The sequence below is a fragment of the Sciurus carolinensis genome, chromosome 5 (genome assembly GCF_902686445.1).
Source record: "Sciurus carolinensis chromosome 5, mSciCar1.2, whole genome shotgun sequence".
In the NCBI taxonomy this organism is placed as follows: Eukaryota; Metazoa; Chordata; class Mammalia; order Rodentia; family Sciuridae; genus Sciurus; species Sciurus carolinensis.
In genome coordinates this window covers 10,836,279-10,857,527 of record NC_062217.1, presented here as the reverse complement: position 1 = coordinate 10,857,527, position 21,249 = coordinate 10,836,279, and the positions used below count along the sequence as shown (strand labels likewise).

Sequence of the window (21,249 nt, the reverse complement as noted above, 5' to 3'; positions counted from 1 at the left end):
AGTCAAAGAATAATTGTTCTTCACCTTAATGTCTTTCAAATTAAGGGGTCTTTAATTTTTAATGTTTACATCTGTCTTGGAGGCAGTTAGTTATCTGAGACTTAGGTGACGCAGCAGGAAACGGTTTTACAGATTGCAAAAATTAATGCAACTCTTCAAGATAATTTCTCCATGAAGAGAACAATTCAGTTGTAGATCATGAGGAGCTGAAGCCCTGTGCACACTCATGGGCCTTAATGACGCAGGAAGAGGAGGAGGAGAAAGGCCTGTCAGTACTGAAATTTGTTAAGAGTGACACCCTCAAATGTATTTTTTTCTTTGAGGAAAACAAAAAGCCTGTGAAGCAATCGCTTCACTGTTCTTCCTAGGACTCAGGGGATGCCATTAGTGGAAAATGACCCTTTTCTGGAGGATGTTTGGTTTGGAAGTGTCTGCACAGTGGAGCATGATCGACGTGAGGACAGCAGCAAAGGCTGGCTGTAGCCTGCACTGTGGCCACACCGTGGGGACCTGGGGTGTAAAGAGAGATCCATCAGTTCACAATCAAGTTTGCAACAGAGAGACACAGCCTCTGTCTCATGGTCTATCACTCCAAAAGTCAAAGGGACTGATTCTCAGAGAAGGACAAGGGGGATTCCCTGTCTGCTCCCAGCAGGGAAAGCAGAGGTCCCTGTGCACACTGGACAGCCCTGAGCTGGCTGCCAGGCTGCTGCAGGTGGCCCCACCCTGTCTGGGAGGTTTGGCAGAGTAGAATGGCATGAGCTGTCGTGTTTTAGGAATGCTTTCTAATTTTGTTGATGTTTTAAAAGTGGACAAGAAAAGGTGGGTTTCTGTTTATGTAAAAACTGTTTTATCTAGTCTTAGGGATTGTTTAACATTTTTACTGCACTAGTGTCATGAAATTTCTATCCATGATGTTATGGGGGATCAAGAATGGGTGTCAGCTGCAGGCCATGGGTCCCCATGTGGCTGGCTGAGGCCCTCGTGTAATAAAGAGCATGGCCTCACTTCCTGTAGCCGTGGGGAGCCATGTTGTGCGTCTTTGGATTTCCTCTTGGGGCCGTCTCACGGGGAGGCAGAGCCCTTGGCCCTCAGCAGCCCAGATCTGCTGCTCAGGAGGCGACCAGGTGTGAGCGAATTCTGTGCGTTGGCCCAGCTCCTGCTACCCGGAGGCCCTCTGCTCATTCCACCCTCCCCTCCCCCTGCTGAGTCTGGGGCTGGTGGTTCCTGCCTGGGAGGGCCATATTTTCTCCTAGAGAAAGGGTTACAATGAACAGTCTCTACTCTAGTGATGGTGCCATCATCAAAAACATCATATATCACCAGTACAGACATCAGCGTTGTCATTTAGCCACTTCAGTCCAAATGGCACCTGCTGGGAGGGCTTTGGAGTATTCCCTGCACGGGTTCACAGCCTTCTTAAAAACTCAGCTCAAGTTTGAGAGAAAATGGCTTGGCTCTTCCCTCACCACAAGGGTGGGGACACAGACCAGTGCACCAACCAGACATTGCTGGCACTCGGGTGCCTTCCCTGCTCATTTTAAATCTGAAGACAAATTTGGCAAGCACAGCTTGACTACACTTGGGAGAAATGGGCGGAAGGGGAGGGCTCAGTTCCACGTTCCATCACTCCTCCAAGGGCTCCCGAGGACTGCGTCTCTCTCCAGAGGGGGCGGGCGTGGCTGCTCATCAGCACCCGTGTGGACTACTCGTGTGTGTGAACGTACATACAAGTTCTTTGGGCTGACAGGGACGGAAGAGGTGGCAGGGGGAGGGGTGAGTCACAGCTTCTGCAGGGACATCCTGACGATCCTCAGGATGCCCTCAGATGGACGTGAGCAAAGTGGCACAGGTCACAGCTCCCTGGCCCCAGGGTGGGTTCCATCCAGAGAAGGCGTGGGGGTTTCTCCCTTCTGACTCTAGCTAATGCTTCTCGTTCTCCCCGTCTTTTTGAATTCAAGGTGGAGCTGGTACATTGTAAAGCTGGAGACACAGTCGGAGAAGGGGATCTGCTCGTGGAGTTGGAATGAAGTATTCACAGCCTTTCAGACGTCACCCAATTTAATTAGCCATTTGTATTATTCTCTCACACTCGATTTACTCAAGTGTTTCACGGGAACACTCCTGTGCCGTCGGATCTACATCTCGTATTTATTCCACAGAAGAGTCAAAACCAACATTCTGCCAAAAAATCACCATCGGACATTTGTATTGACATAGACACTTGTACATATGATTTGTACTTCTGTGCGATTTCCTAGCATCAAAATTAAATCAATAGAATGAAGCATTTGTCTAAATATTAGTTTGCCTTTTTTTTTTTTTAATGAAGACAGTGTACACATAGGCGACGGACTGTGCCAGTTGACGTAAATACTAGCATGTCAGTGATCCCATTTAGAAATGTATTCAATTCCAGTTCTCTGCCTCCCATTCTATTAAATCAGCATTTGCCATCTTATAATCTGATTACCTTCCTGCTTCCATAATTGAAGGCTAACTCCTGGGGCTGGTTATCTGTGACTTCCTAAGGACTAGGTGGCCTGGACGACCCCCTTCCTGCTGTGGCTACATGTGGGTACCATGCTGGATGGCTGAGTCCTCAGGAGGTGAATTTGGGGCCCGCTGACTGACCTGGGGTGCTGCCTGTACTGTTCTGAGGACGGTGGGCTGCCCAGGTCCCCTCCCGGGTGCTTGGGCTACCTCACCAGAGCTCATCAGCTGATACCTAGCCTCGCCTTTTTGTGCTTTGCGAAGCAAGCTTCCAATTAAGAAAAAGAGGCTAAAAATAATGATCATGTTTTGTGCCAGATGTAGTTAGCAACCACGGTCTACCATTAAGTTGAAAAGTGAGTGAGCCCCCCCAGCCGAGAGCCAGGCGACTGAGGCGCAGCAGCTGCATTCGCATTTGTTCTCGAGTGCTTGGAATCCACCTCAGGTTTTGCTGGTGAGCAGAAGAGAGCCGTGCAGCAGAGCCGTGTGCCGACTTGAAGCTCCGCTGACAGATCATCAGATGGAGGTGGGTAGTAATTGGTACTTCGTGCCTTGCTAACATTATTTTAAGTGCTGTTTGTATTTGGAAGCTAAGCCTTCTGTCAGGCCTGAAGAACAAATTGCTAATGTGTTGGTTCTTCTCTGAAAGGCCCACCCCCAAGTCCTGTGCCTTCAGGAGGCGGTGACGGGCCCGGCTGCTGGGGTCTGGGTGCGGATGAACCTCCGTGTGAAGTCTGGGTGCTCAGCCGTGTCTGCTAGCAAGCGGTGTTCATTATTTTGCTAGATTACAATGAAAAGAACCTTCTATCAAATCTACTAAGAAAGGGTCGAACATCACACCAACACCTTTATATTTTAGTTCCCAAAACATCTTAAGTGGCCATCTCCAGTAGTTTGTGATCTCATAATTATGAAGAATGATGCTGTAGTTACAGTACAGCAAACTTTTTTTGGGGATATTTTTTTATATTGAACCATCCAAAATAAACTTTTACTCAAACTTCCTTTATCGATGCTACAGGCTAGAATCAGTTCAGCCAGCTGCCAAAACCTAATGGCAGCTGTCTTTCCAGTCACTGAGAATGTCATCTTCAGATGACAGGAAATCATGACAGCATGTGACTTCTCCAAATGCCTTTCAGGGGAATTAAAATCCAAAGTTTTTCTTCTCCAGTACATTCAGGCCCCTGAGGCTCTTAAAGCAGCAAGCGATAAGTATCCTGGATGGAAAGGTTCCAGGGTACAATCTTGCTGTCAGGACGTCCAAATTATTTGCAGAATTGGCGCCTGAAAGGCAGGCCTGTTTCTCTCTTCCACGTGGAGTCTGCAAATGTCTGGAAAGGCCCTGGTCTGCCCTCTCCGGGCCGCCGGCCCTGCTCACCTGTTTTCCCGGGGGTTGTAGCGCAGCCCGTGGGGACCCTGGGCGTCGTAGCTCTTGTGGTGGGGGAGGTGGGCCCACTCGGGTGGGCTGGTGGCCGTGCTGTACACAAAGCACTGCACCCGGTCCCCAGGGCTGCCCTCGCCCTCCCACGTGAGCACCTCCACCGGAACCGCCGTGCGCTGGTACATGTGGGGGCAGCCTTCAAAGTCGTCCAGGAAGCGCAGCATCTGCTCGTCCACCCTGTAGATCTCGCCAGCCACATGGTGGCCCCTGCCCGGGAGGTGCAGCAGCCAGGGGATGTTGTGTTCACCAGCAATCACCAAGGGGAAGGGCTCGGCCGTGCGGCCCTGGCCCCGGAAGGCTGCAGAGCCGTTGGCGCTGTCCAGCAAGACTTTGTGGTTGGGCTGGCCTCGCTTCAGGGTGCCGTACACGAAGACAAGAGCCATTGGGCTGCAGGGCCTGCGGAGCAGAGAGGACACAGGCATGTCACCGAGTGCGAGGAATTGCCAGCTGTATCTGGGGTTGAACTGTCTAGAGAGAGCCCAGGGAACATCCGGTAGGCTTTGTTGGCTGGGGTTCCCTCGTGGCCACTCCACTCTGCTGACCATAGACATGCTGAGGATTGTGACCATGTCCCACACTTACTTTTACCCCCTTCCCCTTCCCTCCATTCCTTCTCCTCTACACTGGGGATTGGTCCCAGGGCCTCTGCACGCCAGGCATACAGTCGACCACCAAGATACTTCCTTAGCCCATTGAATTTCTTTTTGAATTTTTGAGATGGGATCTCCCTAAGTTGTCCAGGCTGGCCTTGAACTTGTGATCTTCCTGCCCCAGGCTCCCAAGTACCTAGGATTATAGGCCTGTACCCTGCACCAGCTCCAATCAGACTTTCTTTATGGACCCAAATTGGAGATTCATACAATTTTCATATATCATTAAAGATTTTGCTTCTTTTTTTCAGCTGTTTAAAAATGTAAGAGTTAGTCTCAGCTTGTGGGCCTTTTGAAACAGCTCCAGGCCAGACCTTCCGTTTGCCAGTCCTTGGTCTGCAGAAAGGCGTAAACATTGGTGACTTTCACAGTCTTTCATGCATTTGAGGGGACTTTTGGTAGCCTGGCTTTTCACTTTGGGACCTGTCAGCCCCCAGAGCAAAGCTCAAAGTCACAAGACACCAGTCTGCGTCAGCATGAAGACAGGGCATGCCAGCCACCTCTGTGCCACCTGGTAGACTGACCCCTCCCCAGAACTGCCATGCACAGCACCCCCCAGGTCTCCTGGCGCAGGCAGCACGACAGCCTCAGAGGAAACTGCAGAGCCAGCATGCAACAGGGGTCCTCTCCTCAGCTACCCCCCAGTGTGAGCAGCCCCCTCAGCCTCACCTGACTGAGGCCTGACCTAGGACCACCAACCTCCTCACCAACACCTCACTGACCCCTCCCACCCCAGTGGAATAGTGCCAAGGCCATAGGACACCTTGGCCAGGCCCCAGCAGTACCCGCCAGACACCTGCCTGGGTGAACAGCTGCTCCTGTGACCTGCTCTTGACCACCAGGCAGTGGCCACTGTGGTTCCAGGAAGTGCCAGACACCTTACGGCGGCTTTCTGGGAGAAGGCAGCCCTTTCAAGACACACTTGTCTGTCCAGTGGGAACGGCCTGGCTTCGGATGAAGCCTTGTAGAACATGCAGTTTCTTAAGCCACTTGCTTTCAATCTTTTTAAAAGGACTTTGAAATTTTCACGCTAAATATCTGTTATAGAAACATCAGGAATAATAAAAAGCAAATGTATGTGGGAAGCAGTCACCTGGAGTCCAGCCACTGAGAGGGAGGTTTTGGCACCACATCTGCACTTGGTCCTGGCAGTGGGACCACAGGGCTTAACCACAGCACCTGTGCGCTTCCTTTCCAAGGTCTTGGGGCGACATGCCTCCCGGACTCACTGTGACTGCCAGCAGCCACCCTGGCTCTGGGGGAAGGTAAACATTTACTGCTCACCTGGGTCTGGGCCAGACTGTTCCCTAACAGCAGAGTGACGCCAGCCAACCTGGAGATAAATGTTGAGAAGGAGCAGGGCCACTTCAAAGCCCTGCCTCGGGGCCCTCTGCCCAGGTGTCTTGAACAGAGGCCTTGGTGCTGGGGTTCCCTGGGCAGGCTCGAGTGTGGCTCTGTGGCAGAGCACTGGCCTCGGATGCAGAGGTCTGGGTTCACTCTCCAGCACAGGAAAAAAAAAACAAAAACAAAAACCAAAAGGTGCATTGGAAAGCCTCTAAACAGGTTTATAAGAAAAACAAGCCGGGCAAGGTGGCGCACACCTATAATCCCAGTGGCTCAAGAGGCTGAGGCAAGATCATGAGTTCAAAGCCAGCCTCAGCAAAAGCGAGGCACTAAGCAACTCAGTGAGACCCTGTCTCTAAATAAAATGTAAAACAGGGCTGGGGAGGTGACTCAGTGGTGGAGTGCCCCTGAGTTCAATCCCTGGTACCCCCCAAAAAGAAAGAGAAGCGAAATTCCCTGCAAGGGCAACATTCCAAGCCCTGTGATGCCCCGCCGGCAGTCCCTACTGCTGTCACTACACTATTCCGTGCTGCTTTGAACCTTGCCTTCCTTTCCTACCCCAAGCGGGCGAGCAGACAGTGCCGACGTCAGAACCCAACTGCCTGCTGGAGTCCCAGCCCACGCTGGCTGACTGTGGACCTGGGTAGATCCCTCAGCCTGTCGGTGCTAAAGCCTCGCCACCTGGAGAAGGAAGCACCGGCAGCCACCAGTGCCCTCCGCCCCGTGCCCCGCCCTCCCAGGAGACTCTGCACACGTGGGGTCCAGTCCTCTGCATTCCAGCTGGAGAACCGTGGGGACGCCGCTCTCGGCTGGGACCCGGAGCGCACTGTGGCTGAATGGCCTTTGCGGGGCAGTTTCTTCTTTGTGGAATGAAAACTGCTTTGGGCTTCTGCTGGGGTCACCACGGTGGGGACCCAGCCTCACCTTTTCTGGAAGCACGGGGACCTGCAGGCTCCCACCCTCCTGGCTGCTCCTCCCTGGGGCCCGCGCGTCCAGCGCCCTCTGCTCAGCCTGGTCTGCAGGACGCTGCTGTCCCGCAGGCCCGCAGCTCTCTGTGCTGGGGGGACCCCTGGCCTGCTCCCTCATTTTGCCAAGTTGCCACCCTGGGTTAACAACGCGGCGGGCAGAGGATTCTAGAAGGCGCCCTCCTCAGCGCGCTGGGGCACCTCTGTCTCTTCTAGCTCCCGTGTTCCCGCCAGGTCCTGTGCTGCGGGTTGTGTGCAGCCTGCGGACTGGCCTCTCCTCTCTGGTCCTGCGATACCCCTGGGTTCTGAAAGGTCACGCGGTGGCTGGGGTGACTTCCCTTTTGGGTCCTGGTGTGGGAGTTTCGACCGCACGCTCACGAGCTAGGATCTCCTTCCCCTCTCCTCCTGGACCTCCTGGTGCTCAGGAGGGGATGTTCTGGGGAGGCCCGTCCCCTCCTCCTTCGTCCCCGGCGTCCTCTTCATGTTCTACTCCATCTTCTGCTACTCCACACTCTGGGCCGCCTGTTCACCTCCGCTGTCTTTCCTGGTCCTCTAGTTCTAGCCTCTTGCCCTGTCACAGGCCCGGTGCCACCTCTCCTGCACGTCTTCCACCTTCCTTCCCTTCCTCTGTCTGTCTGTTCTGGTGTCTTAACTGTCTTCAAGCTTCTCTTCAGTTGCCCGCAGACCCTGGCCGGCCTTTGATACTGGGAGCCGAGGTTCTGTGGACATGAGTCTGAAGTAGGACAGGGAGGAGCTCTCGGCCCACTCTGGACAGACTGGGGGACTCAGGCAGTAAAATCCCCACTCATAGCTGCCCTCAGGCGCGTCTGTGTTCCCAGCGCCAGGCGTTCTTGCCAGCTCTCAAGCTCTCTAGAGTAGCCTGCCATCCTCTGCTGGGCTTGAGGGAGCTGGGCCAGGGTCTCTGCCCTGTGTACAGCCTTCAGCCTTCTGTTTCTGGCCTTGCCTTCACACTCCTTTGGCCTATGGTTCTGAAACACCAGTCACCTGACATCTCATTGGCTCATCTGGTGGCTGCAGGCTAAGTCAGTTACCACTCAATTCTGTTTTCTTTTCTTTCTCTTTTTGTAGTATAGGGGATTTAACTAATCATTTGTTTTGTTTTGTTTTTTTTCAAAATTTTGTTGCGTGCTGTCCTCTTTTGGCCATATAGGTTGTTCGAATGGTATTTTAATCTGTTTTGTGTTACTGTAATGAAATACCTGAGGCTGAGTAATTTTATAAAGAAAAGAGGTTCATTTTGCTCAATGATCTGGAGGTTTGAGGGCCTGCATCTGGTAATAGCCTTTTTATTGGCAGTCCTGAGAAGATACAGAGTACAACATGGCAAGAGACAGTATACACAGGTGGGTCTTCCCATGACCCTCCGGAGTATGAAAGGTTATGATGTAGACTAGTGGATTTTCTTTTTCACTCATTGCCTCTCTCCCTTTTCTTATTCCTTCCACTGCACAGCCCAGCCCTTCCATGGGGTTACGGCCTCTTCACCTTCCAGAAGCTGATGTGCAACAGAAAGGAAGCAGTGGAATGGACAAGCCAAGAAATATTCCATCCAAGAGTGGACAGGCAGGCTCGGGTGAGCGGCAGAAGGGTCCCAGGAGGGTGCCCCGCCAGAAGCGGGTTCGCAAGGCGGCCCCATTGTGGCTTGGGTCCTCTGTGGCCTTGATCACAGCAGCACCAGGCATCACCTGGGTCCACGGGGCCATGCTCAGTAGGTCACATTGGCTCCGTTCTCTAACGCTCACACCTCTGACGGGGAGTGGTGTCCTCCTCGTTTGGCAGACTGGAAACCAAGTCGGTGGCTTAGATGGGGGTTCTGGGCACGGCTGGCGAGGGGCAGCAGCGGAGTCGAGTCCAGAGCTGACGCCTTCTGAACGCCTCTGTGGTTCTGACACACTGAGCTACACAGATCGGGTCTCACTGAATCACTGAGGCTTCCTGGGACTTGCCATCTTCCAGCCTCAGCCTCCCAGGTGGCTGGGAACTGTGGCATGGGCCACTGTGAGCGACTTTTGATAAGCCAAATCTTCTTGTGTTTCCCTTTTCATTCTTGAATTTTCAACAACTGTGATAATATTCACCATCTAACCCATTTTTTAGTGCTCATTTGTACTATGTAGATGCACATTGTTGTGAAACAGAGCTCCAGAATTTTTTCATCTTGCAAAACAAACTATTCCTGTTTAAAAAACTCTCACCAGTCCTGTGAACCACCACTGTGCTTCCCATCTCTATGAAATTGATTAACCTAAGTGCCCTACGTAAAAGAAATTATGTCATATTTGTCTTTTTGTGAGTGGCTCACTTCACTTAGCATAATGTCCTCAAGGTTCATTGATACAGCATGTGTCAGAATTTCTCCTTTTTAATGCTACGTGATATTCCACTGTATGGCTAAACTACATTTTACTTATCCATTTATCTGCTGGTGGACACTTGGGTTGCTTCTAACTCTTGGCTATTGTGAATAATGCTGCTACAAACAGGAGTGTGTAAATATCTCTTTGAGATCTTGCTTTCAATTATTCTGGATAAAAATGCCTAGAGGTGGAACTGAGTTCACATGGTCAATTTTTTTTTTTAAAGGAACTGCCATCCTGCCTTCCAGCCAGTGCATTCTATGACATGGCCCTCAGCAGCACGGAAGGGTTCCCAAGGTCTCTCCACAGCCTCACCAGCACTTGTTCTGTTGTTGTTTTGGGATAGTGGCCATCCTACTGGGTGTGAGGTGATATTTCATTGTTTGTTTTGATTATCATCTTCCTGTGGTTCAGTGACCTTGAGCATCTTTTCTTGGCCACCTCTATCTTTTTTGGAAAAATGTCTTTTCAAGTCCTTACTCAGTATCTTAATTGAGTTGTTGGGTTTTTGAGGTTGTGTGTTAGGAGTTCTATTTTCTGGATAATAACCCCTTACCAGATATATGGTTTGTACTTATTTTCTGAGTCCCTGGGTTGCCTTTTCATTCTGCTGATTGTGACCTTTAATGCATGAAAAACTTTTTGATGCAGAATTTATTTTTGATTTTGTTGCTACGATTTTGGTGTCATACCCAAGAAGTCATTGCCAAATCCAATGTCATGTAGTTTTTTTCCAAATTGTTTTCTGAGTTTTATACATTTAGCTCTTAATTTTGTTCTTTGACCTATTTTAATTTTAAAATGTGAAAGAAGCGTCTAACTTCACTCATTTGCATGGATATCCAGTGTTCCCAACACCGTTTATTGATAAACCATCCTCCGCCCATTGAGGGGTCTTGCCTTGGCGAAGCTCTTTGTGCACACACAGGGCCGTGGGTCTTCCTGGGTCCTCTCTCGCTGGTGTATACGTCTACCTTCTTGCTACTACCGTCACTATTTTGGTTACTGTAGCTTTCGGGAAAATCTGAGATCAGGAAGAATGCAACTTCCAATACTGTCATTTTTTTTTTTAATACTGTTTTTTCTGTTTGGGGACACTTGAGATTCCATATGAATTTTAGGATGGGTTTTCCTGTTTCTGCAGAAAACGTCCTTGGTGGTTTGCTAGGATCGTGCTGTATCGTGGCTACCGGGGAAGGTACCACATTCTAACAGTATGGTCTTGCAGACCTTTGTCTTTTCTTAGCATGTAACTTAACCCATTCATTACAGGCCAGGGCTTCTCAACCGGTAGGACTCGCACTGTCCTTCCGTTCCCTTGGCCCCCCAATCGCAGACTTGACTGACGGCAGGGGTGCGGCCGGTCCAGCACCGCCAGCCACCGTTTTCATGCGGAACCCGGGGCCAGGTGCCCGCAGCCGTCCCTTCATCCTGGTTCTGCCACAGAAGGCGCGCTGGCTGGCTGCAGTTTCCCTCATTCTCCAGAGGGAGGCGCTGTAGCGGTCCCGTATTTACCGACTACCCCGACCTCCTTAGTTCAGCCAGGTCGCCGAGGCATAGGCCGAGCCCGGGGAACCCGTGGTGTGCATTTCATTCCATGGTGTTTACTAGTCTTCCGTGTACAGCTCTTTACCCACTTGGTTAAGCTTAGGGTTCAGTGCATTTCTAGGCACGTTAGGCTCATTGTTAGTGTACACGCATGCAGCTGATTTTTGTGTTGATTTCGTATCCGGAAACTTTACCGATTTCACTTATTCTAACAGTTTTTTGGTGGCATCTTTAGGTTTTCTGTAGACAAGATGATGGTGTCCGCAAACAAAAGCAAGTTTACTTCTTTCCAATTGGGATGGCTTTTGTTTCTTTTTCTCCCCTGATCGCTCCAGGCAAGTCTCCTAGTACCATGTTGGGTGCAAGGGGTAAAAGCAGGTGTTCTGGCTTTGTTCCTGGTCTTAGGGGAAGAGCGCTGAGTGATAAGCTGGATGCTTTCCACGGAGGACTCTACCATTCCTAATTGGAGTGTTTTTACCAAGAAATAGCATTGAATCTTTTTTTTATTACTCTGCCAACTGAGCTATATCCCCAGCCAGTACTAGATCCTGTCTAATGCTTTTTCTATATCAATGGAGATGACCAAGTGATTTTCCCCTTCATTCTGTAATGCATACTACAATGGTTCACGTGTGGTACGTGTAATACTGGAAAGCTCTGCTTCTGAGCTATATCTCCAGCCCTTTTTTAAAATATTGAGACAAGTCTTCCTAAGTTGCCAAGGCTGGCTTCCAACCTGCAACACTTCTGCCTCAGCCTCCCGAGTCAGTGAGATTACAGGTGTTCACCACTATGCCGGCAATGATTGATTGTTGTGTGTTGACCCATCCTCACATTCCAGGGATAAATCTTAACCATGATTGTTTGCTAGTATTCTCTTGAGGATTTTGCATCAGTCTTCATGGGGATGTTGGTCTGTAGTTGTCTTTTTTTTTCTTTTTGGTGCCAGGGATTGAACTCAGGGGCACTCCACCACTGAGCCGCATCCCCAGCCCTTTTTTGACCAGGTCTCACTGAGTTGCTTAGTGCCTCGCTTTTGCTGAGGCTGGCTTTGCACTCACGATCCTTCTGCCTCAGCCTCCCGAGCTGCTGGGATTACAGGCGTGCAGCACCACACCTGGCTTGCAGTCTTCTTTAGTGTCCTTGTCTGGCTTTAGTCTTAAGGTAATGCTGGCTTCATGGAAGGAATTTGGAAGTGTTCCTTCCTCTTTGATTTTTGGATTTATTTCAGGAAGACTGGTGTTCATTCTTTAAATGTTTGTTAGAATTCACATAAGCCATCTGGTCCTGGGCTTTTCTTTTGGGGGAGTGTGGGGTGAGTACTTTCTAGCTCAATCTCCTAGGTAGCCGTCAGTCTGCTGAGATCTTCTACGCCCTCACGGCTGTGTTTCTGGACTCTGGCTAACCTAATCCAACCTAACTTCTATTGTCCCTTTACGTCTCCTAGCTCTGGCTTTAATGTGCTTCCTTGCCTGTCATGTTCAGCTCATTTCCAAAGCTGCTGTGAAGATAGCAGCCAGCCGAACATGTGAGAAGTCCACTTCAGTGGCCAGGAATGACCCAAAGCGTGCTTGGGTTCCTCGGCCTAGGAGGGCATGAGAACCCTGCTCTGATGGAGCAGCCGCTGGGCCACGCTGGGGAAGGGCTGCTGCCCCAGAGTCGTGGCAAGGTGCTGTGCCCTCCTGCATGCTGGTGCTTCTTCCCACAGCCCTGGGTGATGGCAAGAGTCTTGCATGAAATGCCAGTGCTTGGTTTAATACAGAACACGCAGGGACAGCTTAGGAGCACCACATGGGCTTTTCCAGAGCAGGACCAGGATTGCTATTTGGATCTGGCTAAGGTGACGTACAGGTTCCCAAGCAGCCTGGACCCTGACACTGAAGGAGCAGGTTCTACAGGACCAGATACCACGCAGGCCCAGCCCTGCAGGGCCACCTCACATGGGGCAGCCCAGTGTTTTGTGGGTGGATACTTAAGGACACAGTGCACTGTGACAATGGAAGGCCTGAATCGATAGCCACCTCCACCACCAGGCAGCTGCAGGCCTGGGGGAGAGTGTCTGTCGTGCTTCCCTGGGAGCCAGCCTGCACCAATGGCTGACTGCATGCCGGGCACCAGCTCCCCACGCGGCTCATTCCCTCCTCCCCGCCACTCCGTACCCCAACCGCCTTCTTTTAGCAAGATCGTACAAAAAGATCTGCTAGCTGTGTTCTTTTTTTTTAGTTGTCAATGGATCTTTTATTTTTATGTATTTATATGTGGTACTGAGGATGGAACCCAGGAGGTCACACATGCCAGGCAAGCGCCACACCACTGAGCCACAACTGCAGCTCTCTGCCAGCTGTATTCTTGATTAAGCCTCTAGAAATCTACAAGAGTACTCTAGAAGTGGGAGCGGACATCAGCCATTGCGAGTAGGGGCTGTGGTCTTACCCAATGCGGAGAACCAAGAACGCTCAGAGAGCAACACTGTGCAGAAGGGTCGAGAGGCGCCCAGACCACGGGCTCCAGCCCTGGAAGATAACCGAGCGAGTTTCTGATGGCTTATTTCCACTGAAGAAACCAGGCAAAGGAAGCTGATCTTTCCTAGGGAACACGTCTGCCCGCGTACCCTTTATAATGCAACACTGGTTTGAAAACACGGCTCCCGCCACAAGTGCCTCTGCACTCCCGGCTTCCTTCACAGCAGACACATCCTTACCTTTTCTGACTATGTTCTGAACACACGCAGATCCTTCAGGAAGCAACCTGTCCCTGTGGGATTGAGAAAGGATCAGAGTTAAGCACCGAAACAAGCAATTAATTCCCATTAGAGGATTAAGGCACTCATGTTCACTTTGAATCAGAAAAGCAAATTGTGGACAAAGTGGAGTACAGCCAAGAGGTGGCTTGTCACGGCTAATAGACTGGAGAACTGAGCAGCACCCCAAATGCACCCCAAGGCCAGGCAGCGGGCAGGGTCTGTCCACGGGACAGGATTCTTTTCTCTTTGTGATACTGTAACAAACACCCGGGAGAAAGTGCAGCTTGTACCACGTGCTGCTGTCCTTACGCTACCAGACGTGGCCGTAAGAAAAGTCCAAATGCGTGCGTCCCCATCCCTCACGCCTGGATTGCACTTTGTACCTCTAACACACGGAATCGAGGACGGTCTCACCTAAGACTTGTTTCTGGAGCCTTCCACTGTTGGGTTCAAGAGCCCGCTTCCCTGTGGACTCTCAGGACCGAGGTGTGCTCGGCCTGGGAGCTGGAGAGCCCAAAGCTGAACCTCTGTCCCAAACCCAGCTGGTCAGGAACAGTGTGGCCATCTAGGGGACAGTCTGGAGGTGGAACGGGCTCAGGGTGCCTCGAAAAGTTTTAGTTCAGCAAAATCTGGCTGGTTTAACTTGTCAATATTTAGAAGAACACAGAACCCCTCATGGCAACACGCATCGGGCCGTCACTACTTGAAGGCCCCTGTCACACGCTCAGCAGTTTCTCTCTGGAAGCGCGGGCCGTCTGTCGTTTCGGGTTTCTTCACTGGAGCAGAAATGGACAGGGACCGGAGTCCTCCCAGTCATCGCTGGCCCGGGCCTGTTTAATCTCCCTCCTGGCCACCTGGTGGCAAGAGTGTAAAAGGCAGGACTCGCGCGTTTATTCATATGCTCAGTGCACCCCTGAACACGCACAGGCCAGCCTCGCTCTTCCGGATTTGCCAAAGGATCTTACGTGGACATTGCCTTTAACAAGGCGACCTTTAAAACAGGCGCCTCGGTAAAGCACGCATTCCCTTTGTTTAGATTTACTGACACAAGGGAACAGGAGGAAAATCAGTACTGTCACTTCAGGCTCTGCTCCACAGATAAATCCAACCGTTCCCACGGCACCGTGCCCATTGTCAGTAAAGGGACTGGGTATGGGTGGCCTGCGGCTCTGCCCCTCGCCCTGGACTGGAGGAGAAATGGCTTCAGCACCAGAGCCTCCTGTCCAGTGAGCCACTCAGCACGCCTGTCCCTTCATGTGCCCTCGTTAGCTCCTGTTATTCGCCATCTTGTGTCAAAGTTGGCTCCAGTGGAGCCTTGGCCCCACCAGGTTCATGGAGGGCACAGTGGTCAGAGCTCAGGCCCCCCTGTCACAACTGAGCACAGTGCCAAGTGCTGCCCTAGCTCAGAACATGCACAGAGGTGACCGGCGGTGCTGGGAACGCAGCAGGGAGCACGTGCTAGTGGCTCGTTTCCTCCAGGAGGATTTTCCTCAGAAGCCTTGGGGCGCGCAGTCCAGGAGCCTCTTCCCCTCCCCCACGCCAACCCTGTTTTCCCAGGAGAGAAGGCGAGTGTCTGACATAGTTACACATTAATTCTTCAGAAGTCTCTCAGAACTGTAGGAAGCAGGTGAAAAAACAAAATGCCGTGAACTCTGAACTCGGCCTGGCCTGCGAGCCCGAGGGGCCTGAGGTCACCCTTCCCCGCAGCCCGGCGCCGTGCCAGGCAGGGCTGCGGCGCATCCTGTGGGAGCTTTGATGCTTTCATCTCCTGCTCGCCAGCTTCTTCTCAGCAAGGATGAGGGCTTCCTGCTACAGCCGGTCCCCACCGACCCCTCTGAGTACCCCAGAAGGAGGCCAGTGAAGACCATGCCTTTGACCCAGAGGCTGGGCCCCTGCCACCCTCATGGTCTAGGGAAATGAACAGTGCCTTATGGGGCCCTAGGAACGTGGCCTTTGGCAACCATTCCATGGGTTTTGGGCCCCATCATTTTAAAAACAATTGTGGTACCATCTTCAGAACACACACGGACCACCAGTGCAGACTGGCCTTCCCCGCTCCACCTGGAGGGAACGAGAGAGTAGCTGGAAAATCCCAAAACGCAGGGCCAGGAAGGAGCCCTGTGCACACAGGCGGGTGGAGAACTTGCCAGGGTGCCAGGGCCAGGCACAGCCCGGCAGTGGTGCAGCTGGCCCCTGCTGCTCCCAGCAGGCTCGGCAGCCACACAGACGCCTGACAACCACAGGTCTGGGGCCAGTAGCTCCAATGCCAGAGAAGGCGCCAAGCCCGAGGGTGCCCCGAGGAACCCGGAGGCACCTGCTGGTGCCACCTGCAGCTTGGAGGTTAAAGGCAGCAGGGCAGCCGCCTTGGAGGGAGGGCCCTGGCCTGGTCCATGCTGAGAGCTCCACTTCACTCTCAAGGTCCTGCTCAAGGCTACACAAGATGATCTCGCCCCTAAGGACACTCAGAAGCCCTTATGTACTGGACACCGGTGCAAATCCACGGGCATCTCACTCTGGGGCTCTGCCACCACTTCAGATCCACACCCCGCCAGAAAAGCCAGGCCCAGAGAGAACAAAGTGCTCCAGACCTGTAATGTGACCCAGGTAGCCGGGCTGAAGCAGAGGGCTCAGTGCCCAGTAGGGAGGTGTGATCTAGAACCCACGAGACCCATCTGGGGCAGCGGGCACTCCCCAGGAGGCACTCTGCAGGGATGGGAGATGGCGATACTCAGACATGTTCCAGGTGGTTCCAGGGGGAAGCCATTTGCCAATACCTCCTCCTGTACGCTGATCTGGGACTTTTGTTGAATACAAATCATAGCTCAAAGAAAGTTGACCTAAAAAATAAACGCTAACGGAGCTCAGGAAAGGCAGGCAGGCTGCAGGCCACTCGGGCTTGGTCGTTATCACCAGTGTCTCTCTCAGTCCCGGATCAAAGCAGACACTCACCATAGCAGACCTAGGGTCTCCACAGACTGAATATTTCCCAGGTACTTCTGCGAGCAGTTATGGTGGCCTCTTACACCCAGTCACTTCCTGGAGCCCAACATGCAACACACAAAACCAGGCAGACTGCTCTGTGTTTACTAACTGGCTTCACAGAGGGTGGTAGAGTCAAGGTCAGTACCGCAGAGGTATGGACGAGGGGTGCATGGGACGTCTGAGGCTGGACAAGGGACACAGTCAGAGCCTTCCGTGCCCATCCAGGGCCCCGTCCCTGCTGGCTGTTGGCCAGACAGGGATTTTCCACCCTTGGCTACTGGGAAACGCAGCAAATGGCTTGTCTCTTTCTAGGCCTCCTGGAGCTTTTAGCTTGCATGCTGGCCGTTGCTCAGAATGTTTATTCGGCCTGGAGTACTTGGCAGCTGGGTTTGAGACAGGACTGACTATGCCCTGGTACACGACTCACAGGGTTTTTTTTTTCAGAGACACTTCATAGTCCTTTTAAAATTATGTTTCTTAGGTGAGAAATGGAGAGTTTTGGAATGCAAATTCCAAAACTTGAATTCAAGTTAAAAGAAATCTGGAAGAACAACGATGAAATATTCCACAGAGCCATTCTCTTCTCTTTGAAGTGGTCTGCTAACAAAATATTCTGACCCATTGCCTAGCACATGAAATCAGGAGCTCACGGGAACTGCAAACCCAGCCGACCACTAGAAACCAACGCGTGAGCTGCACAGCGGTCTCCTGGCCTCTGCCGTCAGCGGCCAGCTGGTCAGGAGTAAGGCTCCACCTTCAGTGGGCCTGGAAATCAGGATTCGGTTTTTTGGTGGCAATGACAGATTGTTTCTATAAAAATATTATTAAAACCAGCTCAAGTGCTCAGGAAAGGCACCGACTACCTGCAAGGATCGGGTAGGAGGCAGCAGATAAAGACGTGCCACGCTGGAGATGGTGAGCGCCCGCGGTAGCACCAAAGAAAGAGGCGCCGACACGCGGCTCTCACACAGACCTAGTTATACCCTAAAGCATAAGCCTTTGAGAATATAAAAGCACGGAACTCAAAACTAAGCCTAATGGGCTTTTCGACTAATTGCCGTCTCCAATGCATTCAAATCCTTTCAGGGCTTGTATTAATTACCCCAAGTTAAATTCGGTTAAAACTCTGATTTATGAGGGGGTCGGGGAAGAAATTAAGGGCATGTTACTGAACAAGCTGTTAAGTGCTTTGCATCAGGTGGATCCATTTACTCACATTCCCGAGTCCTCACCCGCAGCTCGCACTATTCGCTGTCAGAAGCCTGAATGCTGAGTCCAAATCTGATCCACCCACCCAGCCAACTGAACTGACCCTATCATACCTCTGCACGCCTATGCAGAGCGCCCTCTTCTGGTGTGTGTGGCACAGGGGGTTGAACCCAAAGTGCTCTACCCCTGAGCCACATCCCCAGCCCTTTTTCTCAGGGAGGTCTTGCTAAGTTGCTGAGGCTGGCTTTGAACCTGCATCCTCCTGCCTCAGCCTCCCTAGTGGCTATGAGTACAGGTGTGGCCACCACCCCAGCTCATTCCCATTCGAGCTCTGTCAAGTGGGAACACTGACAAAAGGCGCGGACAGGGTTGGGATGGAGGCTGGAGCCGGTACACCAGCCCCTCAGGTTTACAGCCTGCTGTGTACCTGACTAAAAAAGCACGTAAAAGCCAATGTGCAGTCCACCCAGGGCTACAGAATCCCTGGTTAAAATGTAAACCCCCTTTCCTACGTCATGGGTATGGGGGACAGATGGCATCTCCCTTCAGTTTACGTATTGTTTAAATAAAACCTTTTTCAAAAACAAAAGATATGTTTTTCTTTACTTTTTTTTTTTTTTAAGAGAAAACTCTCTTCACTGACTTTCTGAATTGCATAACTCAGGCACGTAGCACGTCAGGAGTCTAACTTTTTTTTTTTTTTTTTTTTTTTTTGTCTATGGGAGCGCTCTCATTTCCCTGCCTAAATGACTTTCTTTCCCTCTTTCTTTTTTTTTTTTTTCTTGCGGGGAGGGGACTGGGGATTAAACCAGGGCACTCTAACTACCCCCAGCCCTTTATTTTGAGACAGGATCTTGGTAAGTTGCCCAGGTGGCCTTGAACTTGCAATCCTCCTGCCTCAGCCTCCAGAGTAGCTGGCATTACAGGCATGTCACCACTCCCAGCCCCAAACTACTTTTTGTATTAACAAACAAACAAAAATTGTATAGGTAAACAGGAAGAAGAAAACTCGAGGACCCTCTCCTCTGCCTCAACTGTCCCAGCTGAGGAAACCGCTATCCAGCTTGGGAGCAGTGCACACAGCCCACAAGGCACCTGCTGTCCCCTTACTCCCCCTTGATTGGCATTGATAGACTTCACCTCTATCTCAGTAAGTCCCCCAAAAGAGGAAAAGTGGCTACCCGAGGCCTAGCTGAAGCCCTTAAATGTCTGACCCTTTGCTCCTCCCCAGAAACCCAGCCCTGAGTCTGGTCTGCACCCGGTACTGAGACGGGGGAGCAGAGAAGGGGGCGTGTGAAGAGAACAATCCCATCCCTTGTAAGTTCAATGTTTGTCCTCAAAAAATTCATGCAAACCTGGCATTGTTTTAATATAACAATGGTCTCCCTTATTTTCAAGTTCAGGGATTTCTCTCCCTCCTCCTCCTGCAGTTGAAATAAACATCACTTTCCAGGAAGCGGGCCCTCTTCACAGGCAAGCCCTCCTCCCCAGCTGTGGGCACCAGTGGGAGCAGAGGGGCTGCCTGACCAGGGAGCTCCTGGGCCTCCTCCCACCCACTCGCTGGCTCTGGGGGAGTTCTGACCCCCGTCTCGCAACTCAGCAGGCTGCAGGGCTGACCCTCTTCCTCCATGTGCAAAGCGAGGTATGAATGCAGCCCCACCCAGGTCTTTCTGGAAGAACAGAGAGCCAGGTGGACGCTGAGCCGTTTGTGGACTGCACCTCATCCCCCTAACTGAGGAGGGACATCCCTACATGTATATTACAGTTGAGGAATATCACCGATAACGTAACACAATAAATTCTACAATGTAGATGAAACACAAAAACTGCCTGAAAGGCACAAAGGACCAAAACTCATTCAAGAAGACGGTGACCTGAATAGTCCTGTATGTCTTCATATGCATTCACTCAGTTTAAAACCCTCACGTAGAATGAGGTGGCTTCATTGGTTAACCCTACCAAACACTTAGAAGATTTAGGAGGAAATAACACCAGTATTAAACAAATATTTCCAAAATCTAGAAAAGGAAGGTACACTCCTAATTCTGTGTGTGTGTTGGTGGGGGGAAGGGGAGGGAGAGAGAGGGGGACGGGGAGAGAGAGGGGGGGAGGGGAGGAAGGGGGGAGAGAGAGGGGGGAGGGGAGGGGAGGAAGGGGAGAGAGAGAGTTAGTTACTGGGGATGAAACCCAGGGCACTCTACCACTGAGCTATAACCCTAGTCCTTTTTATTTTTTTAAATTTGAGACAGGGTCTTGCTAAGGTGCCCAAGCTAGCCTTTTTTTTTTTTTTTTTTTTTTTTTTTTTTTTTTTTTTTTTTTTGGGTGCTAGGGATCGAACCCAGGGCCTTGTGCTTACAAGGCAAGCACTCTACCGACTGAGCTATCTCCCCAGCCCCCCAAGCTAGCCTTGAACTTGTGACCTTCCTGCCTCGGCCTCCAGAACTGCTGGGATTACAGGTGTGCAGCACAGTGCCTGGCAGCTGTAGGCTCCTGCCACTTCCTCTGCTGCTCAGCCGGGATCTGCTGGAGAATCAGCCCTGGTTTGGTCTCAGGCACAAGCGGCCTGCTGGACAAACACTTGCTTCTATTGTTTTCACCTACGAGGCCTCCGGGCTGAGGACTCTTACAGCACTTGACCCCAGGGGTCCCTGCCGCTCGCCTGCGGCTTCGTGGTAGATGCATCCATGTCTTCACATAATCTTGTTTTCCTAGACTCTTGGCCAAGGTGCTTTTTTGTGTTCCTAGGACACAGTGTCCCACAGCACAATGGAGTTGTTTTCTAAGAGCCAGAGCATGTGATCTAACAAAAGTGATATACGTGTGGCAAACTGGGTCAGAACCTTTGAAATCCAGAGCCTCTCTGACGAGCCAGGCTGCAGCTCCCCGACTCCTCCAGGGCTCAGTGGGAGTGGGTGTCATCGCATCACAAGTGCACACCCCTGACCCCCATGGTCACACACTGCCTGGGACCCAGCCCCAGGAGACACACCTCCTCTGCCCCCGATTATTATTCTGCTCTCAGGGAAGCTCTGGTGACACTCGCCTGCATGTCATTAGACACCAACAGTCCGGGACACTCAACCTCTGGGTTCAGTGTTCCCTGTCACGCTGCCCCATGACTCTTCCATTACTAACCGTCTACAAACTTCCTTGCACTTTGTTTTGTGTCACCTTCTGGTTACGTTTTCTCCTGGTATAAGCAAGATCCCGCATGAGTTAAGAACTGCCCCAGGGAGCTGCTTCCTCTTGATCACTCAGAATGCAAACGGCCTGGGAGGTTCTGCCTCTCGGCTCACTGCCCCAGTTCTGGACCCATTCTAGAACCAGGTCTAGCCAGAAGGGCTCTTCTGAGACACGCGGCCTTTGTCGTTGCTGGTGCTGTTGACACAGAGACGCTGAGATTCTGAACGTGCAGAGCAGCAGTGGGTATCACTTCAGGCCACATAAACGCCACCCTCAGAAGAAAAGCCCTCCCCGCAGAAAACACTCCTGT

The 21,249-nt window shown here is 51.6% G+C and overlaps 2 protein-coding genes across 3 annotated transcripts in view; one reads left to right on the top strand and one right to left on the bottom strand.

Moving 5' to 3' along the window:
- Nucleotides 1-2,426, top strand: part of Pcca (propionyl-CoA carboxylase subunit alpha) — a 358,996-nt gene extending 356,570 nt beyond the window's left edge. Inside the window, exon 24 of the mRNA XM_047554213.1 lies at nucleotides 1,962-2,426. Coding sequence (XP_047410169.1) covers nucleotides 1,962-2,030 — 69 coding nt within the window. The 3' untranslated portion in view covers nucleotides 2,031-2,426. The remainder of the gene's footprint in view (nucleotides 1-1,961) is intronic.
- The window catches only part of Ggact (gamma-glutamylamine cyclotransferase), a 38,588-nt gene continuing 17,342 nt past the window's right edge, over nucleotides 4-21,249 (bottom strand). For both annotated transcript variants that reach the window (XM_047554214.1, XM_047554215.1), the window contains exons 3-4: nucleotides 13,524-13,576; nucleotides 4-4,333 (exon numbers count right to left, since the gene is read on the bottom strand). In XM_047554214.1, coding sequence (XP_047410170.1) covers nucleotides 3,871-4,320 — 450 coding nt within the window. In that variant the 5' untranslated portion in view covers nucleotides 4,321-4,333; nucleotides 13,524-13,576 and the 3' untranslated portion in view covers nucleotides 4-3,870. The remainder of the gene's footprint in view (nucleotides 4,334-13,523; nucleotides 13,577-21,249) is intronic.